Source organism: Dendropsophus ebraccatus, chromosome 6, assembly GCF_027789765.1.
Source record: "Dendropsophus ebraccatus isolate aDenEbr1 chromosome 6, aDenEbr1.pat, whole genome shotgun sequence".
NCBI lineage: Eukaryota > Metazoa > Chordata > Amphibia > Anura > Hylidae > Dendropsophus > Dendropsophus ebraccatus.
In genome coordinates this window covers 88,395,268-88,404,995 of record NC_091459.1, presented here as the reverse complement: position 1 = coordinate 88,404,995, position 9,728 = coordinate 88,395,268, and the positions used below count along the sequence as shown (strand labels likewise).

Here is a 9,728-nt window from a genome sequence, read left to right as displayed (position 1 = left end):
TAGGTCGTGCACTACTACACCAAGCTAGCCCTGGACAAAACCCCTTTTTGCATCCTTAACCACACATGCATGCTGCAGCGGCTTCATCACTGGGTGCACACTTGTAGCTCATTTTAACATATCCCAAACACATTCAATAGGGTAATATGCCAGTAATTAAACGGACACATCTTTATGCTGTTTATTAAAGCTTGCTCCCCCCACAGTTGAGCAGACAGACAGTATCACATGATAGGATGAGATACAGTGGCTCAGCAGATGGTATGACAGTTAATGAGCTTAGATACACAGCTCAGCAGAAAGTGATACAGTTGTAGCTGGTAACATGGCTGCTGTGGATGACATTGAACCTTTGGCAGGCATGGGTCACCCTCAGAGCAGCATGCAGGACATACCCAGGCAGGCTCGGACTGGGCCACCGGGGGGCCGGGGAAACCCCCGGTGGGCCCCGAGCTGGAGTGGGCCCCCCCGCTCCTAGGGGGGCCGGGGGCCGCGCCTCCCTTTTTAACTGGAAGCGATCGCAACAATCGCTTCCAGTTAAATGTAAGCAGTGTTGTGATTGACAGGGCGGGAAGCCTACGGCTTCCCGCCCTGTCAATCACTCTTGTGACCGCAAGCAGAGATTTGCTTGCGATCACAAGAGTTACGCAAGCTCCGTTGCGAAGTCCCGCCGGCGCCATCACTGACCTCAGTGTGCGCCGCGGCGGCTAGGACTTCCGGTTCATGCAGCGCATACCGGAAGTCCCAGCCACCGCGGCGCACACTGAGGTCAGTGATGGCGCCGGCGGGACTTCACATCGGAGCTGCTGTCAGAGAAGAGGACACCGGCGACCGACGGGGGAGCGTGTGGTTAGGTGAGTTGTCTTGTGGTTTTTTTTTATTTTTTATCAGAGGGGGCAAGATAAGGGGGGGCTGTATACAGGGGGGAGGACAACAGAAGGGGGGCTGTATACAGGGGGAGGACAACAGAAGGGGGGCTGTATACAGGGGGAGGACAACAGAAGGGGGTCTGTATACAGGGGGAGGACAACATAAGGGGGGCTGTATACAGGGGGAGGACAACAGAAGGGGGGCTGTATACAGGGGGAGGACAACAGAAGGGGGTCTGTATACAGGGGGAGGACAACATAAAGGGGGGCTGTATACAGGGGGAGGACAACATAAGGGGGGCTGTATACAGGGGAGGACAACAGAAGGGGGGCTGTATACAGGGGGAGGACAACAGAAGGGGGGCTGTATACAGGGGGAGGACAACATAAGGGGGGCTGTATACAGGGGGAGGACAACAGAAGGGGGGCTGTATACAGGGGGAGGACAACAGAAGGGGGGCTGTATACAGGGGGAGGACAACATAAGGGGGGCTGTATACAGGGGAGGACAACATAGGGGGGCTGTATACAGGGGGAGGACAACATAAGGGGCTGTATACAGGGGGAGGACAACAGAAGGGGGGCTGTATACAGGGGGAGGACAACAGAAGGGGGTCTGTATACAGGGGGAGGACAACATAAAGGGGGGCTGTATACAGGGGGAGGACAACATAAGGGGGGCTGTATACAGGGGGAGGACAACAGAAGGGGGGCTGTATACAGGGGGAGGACAACAGAAGGGGGGCTGTATACAGGGGGAGGACAACAGAAGGGGGTCTGTATACAGGGGAGGACAACATTAGGGGGGCTGTATACAGGGGGAGGACAACAGAAGGGGGTCTGTATACAGGGGGAGGACAACAGAAGGGGGGCTATATACAGGGGGAGGACAACAGAAGGGGGGCTGTATACAGGGGGAGGACAACATAAGGGGGGGCTGTATACAGGGGGAGGACAACATAAGGGGGGCTGTATACAGGGAAGGAAAACATAAGGGGGGCTGTATACAGGGAAGGACAACATAAGGGGGGCTGTATACAGGGAAGGACAACATAAGGGGCTGTATACAGGGGGAGGACAACATAAGGGGATGTATACAGGGGGAGGACAACATAAGGGGCTGTATACAGGGGGAGGACAACATAAAGGGGTCTGTATACAGGGGGGGACAACATAAGGGGTTATATACAGGGGCAGGACAACATAAGGGAGGTATATACAGGGGAGGACAACATAAGGGGCTGTATACAGGGGGAGGACAACGTAAGGGGCTGTGTACAGGGGGAGGACAACATAAGGGGGGCTGTATACAGGGGCAGGACAATATAAGGGGGCTGTATACAGGGGGAGAACAACATAAGGGGGGCTGTATACAGGGAAGGACAACATAAGGGGGGCTATATACAGGGGGAGGACAACATAAGGGGGCTATATACAGGAGAAGGACAACATAAGGGGCTATATACAGGGGCAGGACAACATAAGGGGGCTATCTATATGGGGGGATGGATAACACAAGCGGGCCAGTTATAAGGGGGATAACACAGGGAGCCATCTATAAGGGACACTGGATGGGGGCAATTTATAAGGAGGACAACACTGAGGAGGCATCTATAAAGGGCACTACACAGAGGGGGACAACAATGGGGGGCATCTATAAGGTTAACTATACTGGGTGCGGTGTGTATACAATAGGCTATAGGGGGCATCTACTTTAGTGGACTACACAGAGGGGTCATCTATAAGGGGACTACACAGAGGGGGCCATATACTATAGGGCAGGAATAGGGAACCTTGGATCTCCAGCTGTTGCAGTTGTTGCAGGCATGAAGGGAGTTGTAGTTTTGCAACAGCTGGAGAGCCAAGGTTCCCTACCCCTGATAATAGGGAATGCACAGAGGTTGTCATCTACTATAAAGGGATTACACAGACGGGGATCTCTACTATAGTAGAGGCACACAGGGACACAGGGCCATCTATATGGAGGACTGAACAAGGGGCCATCTACAAGGTGTGTGCACAATATATATATATATATATATATATATATATATGAACACACACACACACACACACAATAGTCAGGGCTAACCACTGAGAGAAGGTGTAAAGAGGCCAATACAGATGTGCAGTTTGTAGAGAGATGAGGATGGTGACAGAGTGAGGAGCCTAATATGTTTGTCTGTCAGATTCTGTGGATTCGTGGCTCGGAGAAGTTCTCATAAGGGCCCAGGGCAGATGGAGAAGTAGATGAAAAGGGAAGAACTCCGATCAGAGAAGACGTCCCCTGTGAGTCACTAAATCTATGTGCACCGTAATGTATATAGTGTAGAGCTGGGGCTACCTCTATATGACTGTATGAGGGGATATTGATCTTTGTTCAGAGGATTTTATTCAGTAGCAGCGGTGGTGTTAGTCAGTATTTGGTGGTGTTAGTCAGTAAATGGCGGTGTTAGTCAGTATGTGGGGGTATTATTTGTTACTTGTAATCTGGTGCGGTGTTCATTGGTCTTAGTATACCAGATTTGGTCAGTAACAATATGGTGGTGATGGTTGTGGTGTGGCGGTAATATTTCCCCCTTGTGTACTGGTAATATTGGTCTCAGTATACAGGATTTGGTCAGTAACAGTATAGCGGTAATATGTATGGTGATACTATTTCCCTCCTGTATACTGGTTTATTGGTAATATCGGTCTTGATATACAGGATTTGGTCAGTTACTGTATAGCGGTAATATGTGTGGGGATATTTGCTCTTTATATACTGGTGTTATTGGTAGCAAACAGTGTTATCATGCAAAGAAAATTGTCTTATAGCGCGATTACACTGGCCAATAATCGGTAACAAGTGCTCCTAGGAAGTCTATTCAGCCGATGATCGGCCCATGTAAAAGTGCCAGAGATTGGCTGACATGCAAGCAAATGCCCCATAGTCGGCTGATTTGATCTTTTGTGCGGCTAAGATCATTGCTGCACATCTCTATATATTCCTGCCCTGCTGATTAGCAATCATTTGCAGCCCTACACTGCCCCATATCACGTCGTGTTAATGTACCTTTATTAATGTTACCATAGATAAGTGCGGTGGCAGAAGGGTGGGCCCCAAGAATGATTTCCCCTGGTGGGCCCAAGCACTCCAGTCCGACACTGTACCCAGGACATGATTTTGCTGGGACGGTCTCCTGAAAACCAGGACTTGGCAACTATGTGGGGTGGAATGGTGATGTGACCTGAACAGTTGCACTAGGGACTGTGAGCCTTTAGCTACTTCACTGGTTAAAAGATATTCACTCATTATTCCAAAGGCAGACTGTACATACTGCATTACTCTACTAACTGCAGTGTGTAGTGATATTCCCACCAGGGGGAGATACACGCCGCAGGTTGCTCTTCAGCTTCTCTGCATTGCCGACAGTATTTCTAAGTTTATTTCACCAACACCATTAAGCAACTTTTTTTTTGGTCAGACTTTCTCTATTTCTACTTGATAGTTTAGGGGAAAAGTGAGGTAATATGGAATGCATGATTAGTTTACACCTTACTTGTGAGCCATGATGCAATCTGAAAGTGTTCCATGGCTAAAGTCATTACTGTCAGCACCCTTAAATATGAGGATAACCCCATATAATAATTCGTTTTTGGCCTCATTTACTTTGCTAATTTTAAATCAGACCAAAACGTCTCTTGTTCTTTTCCTCTATCTTCTGTTCTTCCCCCCTCCTGCCCCCCTCTCCACTTTGAGGCAGCCACAAGTTCAGGGGATGTTCTGCATGTCCTCAAACACAAGCCTCCACCCTCCCCCTTTCTACATCATGTCACGCAGACGTCCACAGCTGGCTATATATGACCCTGCAGCTCAGACAGATACCAGAACATCAGCTAGAAACCAATCTCAGCTTCCCAGAGAAATCAAGAACAAGAATTGCAGGTCTCATTGATTTTACCTTTCAAGTTCTTCTGCCACGTAAGTCCATATCATGCAGCCCACAATTTCTCGCTGTGTATACTTAGTATTATGTTACCTAATGGTAGCCTCACTAGACTTTCTTAAACTGTTTAAGAAGAGATGTACAGAGGTACTGTATAGTATTGTATGGTAGGCATGTGTAGAATTTTAATATGTAATCAAGTGAGATATATATATATATATATATATATATATATATATGACATATTTACTATTTTGTTATTTTTTTTTCTCCAACCTTTATGCGTATTGCACCATGTTATTCTGTAACACTTTCTTTAGACAAGTGCAATTTTACACTTATGGAAAGTATACCTATACAGTACATAGTACTCATATGAGGCCTGCAACATAATACCATTATTAAGTGTAGAACAGAGAATGCAGAAGGGTTCAGTGTTACTGATGGTTTACATTAGTACAATGTTCGTAAATGACAAAGGTCACAACTTTCATCGTACTGTCTTAATCCAGATAAAGCCCTGCATGAGGCAGATACCAATTGTAAAAGAAAATCCTTCCTCTAGCATGTTCACAATCTGAGGGAGAAAACAGTGAATGGGATGTATACAATGAGAAACTAACCTTAAGTATCACTACTCACCCAATATTATAGTATTATTAGATCTATAGCAATGCAGTATGTAGAAGTTTCCAGAGAAGAGAAAAATTATAATAGTAGTGGTAAAAAAAATCCTTCCTATAGTTCTAATGACATAAGAAAGAAAAGTGTAAATGGGCCTGGGGTTGGAATAGCTAAAGCTTTGGCTCTCCAGGCATGATAGAAGTTGTAGTTTTGCAACAGCTGGAGGGTCAAAGGTTCCCCATCCCTGGGATAAAGAATGGGGAAAGGATAAGCATTGTTAAGAGGCCTTTACCACGTAGTTCCCTCTGTCCCTGTAATAACACTGCTAGGGAAGGGGCTTAAGGGCGTCCACAAAAGTTGGCCTTAAGTTTTGCCTAATTCTTGAACTGGGATTTCTGATGTTACAATTTAGTATACCTACTGTACTATGAGATGACATTGCAATGCAACCTATCCCACATAAAGCACGCTCCAGCATAGCACCACACTCTTTACATTTAGTATAATGATTGGTCTCTGAGTAGAATATCATAATGGTTTAGTTATATTTACTGCATTGCATGAAAATTCATATCAGAGCATCTCTGCCTCTTAGCCTCCCTGACATTGGGGAATATCTGTGACAAGTGAATTGCTTGCTAACCACACTCACCACTTCCTATGAAGGAAAATTCCACGAACATCTATGAGAACAACTTATTCCACAAAGAATAGGGATGTGCATGACATGACATCCTATCTTGGTGTGCCCATAAAGTGGGTTCTGCTTGCAGTCTATTAACACTGCTTGACTTACTGGTAATAATTTATGCAGCTTTGTAAATGTTTTGGCTTTTTTAGTGCCTTCAGATAATGTTCCTTAAAATTATAATTTTATTACCTGTAAATGTTCAGTCCTCCCCGTAGCTAACATTTGCCAAGTGACAAATTCTACGGACATTAGCAATAATACCAATGCCAGTAATTCCTGTAATTCAGCTTTATAGGCCGTTTAGGGTGTGTAGAAAACCCATTCAGTCTTTGGTTAGCCAGCATTCTAGATATACAAGAAGAGTAGAGGGCAACTTTTCTGTCCACCCTATATTAGTAAAGGGAAATCTTTCCAGAATATAATGTGTACAAGTGTATGCCTAAACTGTCCTGCATCTAAATGTTGCTTTGTTTTATATAAATGTTAATAAAATGTTTTATTATATACAGATCGAGCTGAAAGACTACAATTCTGCTTCAATGTTGAGGATGGAAGAAATGGCGAATGGGACCTTGACGAGCAATGACATCGGCTCGTATCAGGAACCACCAAGCCAAGTAAACAGTGGGAAGGATAACAATGAGTATTTTTACATTCTAATCGTCATGTCCTTCTATGGAATATTTCTGACGGGCATCATGCTGGTCTACATGCGATCAAAAAAGAGGGAGAAAGAGTCCAAACTACTTTTACTCTATCAAGATGAGGAGAAGCTGTGGACCGAGAACAGGAAAAGAACGTCTTCTCTGTCTGTACCCAAGCCTCCTGAGCAAAGCACCTTGTTCACTATCCTGCCCGACACCTTCACACCAAGCCGATTTTGCACCGACTACAGTCTTGTGGACAGTAGCCTGAGCTCTGAAACTTCTTCTTCTGAAGTGCACTTTACCATCCAAGAAGAAACTACAGAAGGAGGAGTTGTTCAAGAAAGGGCAGATGAGGGAATACCTGAAGACACAACACAGATTTCCTAGCGGTGAACTAAAGAGACTGCATAAGCTCAGGAATCTATGGGATCTCTGCTTATGAGACTGTAGTCTTATGTTTTGGGTCCTGTTGCCTAACAAGCTCCTTTTAGAGAAAGGAAGTACAGGTGCTATGGTGGGGCATGAAAAGATGGACTGGTGTACATAAAGGGATAGAGTTGTCTTCCTTTCAGGTGCAGTGAACTAAAAGGTATCATAGGCTTTAGCTTAGACATTGACCCTCGAAGTAAAGAAAGAGCTGGTCCTGTACTTTAGACAGTCTATAGCATAGGGTGATAAAAGCTGAGAGTAATAACAAAGCAAGGACAGAGTTACCACATAGAAGCTAGAGATGGCATTAGTCTCTTCTAGTAGTAGAGTTGAGTCGATCTTGTAAAAGTTGTTCCAAGTATTTCTATTCCTTGGAGAAGTCTGGAATGAGGCAGTCTTGTTCCTGACTTCTCCAGGAAACTGGAACAATTTTTACAAGACTGAATGAACTGAAGGCTGATTTATTAGATTCAGGTTGAACGAATCTTCCAGTACATTCACCCAACTAACTGCTAGTACTCTATATATTGTTGAAATGTGGCTACTGGCCACTAGACATTGCTATAGATTATAGATTGGATGGCATGGTATTGTAAGGATAGCTGGATTATTGAAGACTGTAAATTAATAAAACAAGGTTATAATATATACAACACTAGTTCAATTTTGTTGTTACTAATCTCTTGGCACAACACACATATACATATATACTGATGTATAGCACTTTGTAGTAAATGTTTCTATATTTCCTACTAAGACATTTCATTGCAAGTTGCCTGAAGTACTCAATCCTTTGAATACGAAAAGCTCAGGTCACCTCAGACTACTGTACTGTACCTTTAGGAACTATACTTGAATCATGTAGATTTTCAATCACTTCTTGAATACATTTTTGTTCTAGTGATCAGTAGGACAATGACCTGACCAAAATCATGAAAAAGAGAAAAATTCCCCAGGAAACAGAAAAATGTCCAATTCCCATTTAGTCATTCTATAGTGGTGATGGCAAAATGTGGTCCTCAAGATCTATCAGCAGTTCATGTTCACTTCAGGGATGCATTGCTGTGGTCATAGCGCTCTTCTCTTGCACACAATATTTCATAACACTAATGTGCACCTCCCCGGTGGTGTGGAGAGGTGTGCTACTGAAGGAGCTTGAGGATTCCATAAAACCATCATAGAATTGTAAAGTGCTGCAGAATCTGTAAGCGCTATATAAATTTAAATTATTATTATTCTCTATAGCTTTCAAAATGTATCAGTACTATTTGGTTTGACAATTCAGTAAAATATTGTCCAGACTTTGAAAAACATGGCTGCTTTCTTCCAAAAACAGCACCGTTTTGTGCTCAGTTTGGCTGTGGTTTTGCAACTCGGTTCCATTGAAGTTAATGTAGCTGAATTGCAATACCACACACGACCTGGGGGCAGGAGTGGCGCTGTTTTGCAATAAAGTAGCCATCAACTTCCTGTTAGTTTTTGCTATTTAACTTTTGTATGTTAGAGTGCACATTACTCACATTGTATCCAGTGGTTGTTTCATGTTAAGCTTGGTGATGCTGATCTGTTCAGCATGTGCAATGTTCTTGGTGCTATGTAAATAAAAAATGATGATTATATTAACAACATTTGTTTGCAAGTTATTAATTTCAGTGTTTTTTTTTTAAGAGTAGTAGCAGCCAGGGTCACATAAAGTATACATCTACTTTACATTAAAGGTTACAAAAAGTAACACAATCCCACATATGATCCTTAAAAAATAATAGTGAATGTAAAGGGGGTCAGGTGGTGAATAAATGAAACATTGAATTTCAGGGACTCAGAAGGGACATTCTGAGACTTCTGCCTTGTGCACCAAAAGAGCTCGTCCAGCCTCTGTACTTGGCTTGTGTGTATAACATTTATTAGGGTATCTAGTTTGAGGGAGTTTCCTGTAGGGAATTTTGTTATGGTTAAATGCCCTTAGTTTAGGATAAAAACAATAAAAAACTACTATACTCACCTGCCCTGATCCCCAGCATACTTGGCTGTCTTTGCATCCCAAAACCTATTCCCTCAGGGGGCAATTGTCCGTTGGATAGGAGTAGGTCCTAGAGGTAGTACCTGTATCTATGAGACTTTTATACAAATACTGTGTATATGGAGATGGAGTACCCCTTTGAACAGGTTATCTGTGGACTACAAAAATAAATTAAAACCCCCAAAATATGTCCAATCACATACAACCACTGCTAATTACTACTACAACTACTCTGAACAAAATCACATTTCCTTCAATTGGGATTCCAATTTTTTCTCAGCTGAATAACCCCTGTAAATCCAATGTGATTTAATATTGTGAAAACATGTAAAGGTTGAATACTTGAAAACATGGCATTAGTCATGGCCCCTTATGTTAAAAATAAAGGAATACTCATATGCCTGATTCCCTGCTAAACCCATTCTGACAGTGCCTGGGCCCTTACAACTCATCCCCTCCTTCTAACATCTTGACACACATGATATACTCAGTCAATCCCTGTCCTACCCCTGTAAGGTG

The 9,728-nt window shown here is 43.8% G+C and overlaps 1 protein-coding gene across 1 annotated transcript; it reads left to right on the top strand.

The window, feature by feature from the left end:
* The first annotated feature begins 4,691 nt into the window (after positions 1 to 4,691).
* Positions 4,692 to 8,815, top strand: KCNE4 (potassium voltage-gated channel subfamily E regulatory subunit 4). The gene is made up of 2 exons (XM_069973865.1): positions 4,692 to 4,833; positions 6,623 to 8,815. The coding sequence occupies exon 2, from the start codon at positions 6,653 to 6,655 to the stop codon at positions 7,145 to 7,147; it is 495 nt and encodes a 164-aa protein (XP_069829966.1). The 5' UTR covers positions 4,692 to 4,833; positions 6,623 to 6,652; the 3' UTR covers positions 7,148 to 8,815.
* The last annotated feature ends 913 nt before the right edge of the window (positions 8,816 to 9,728 follow it).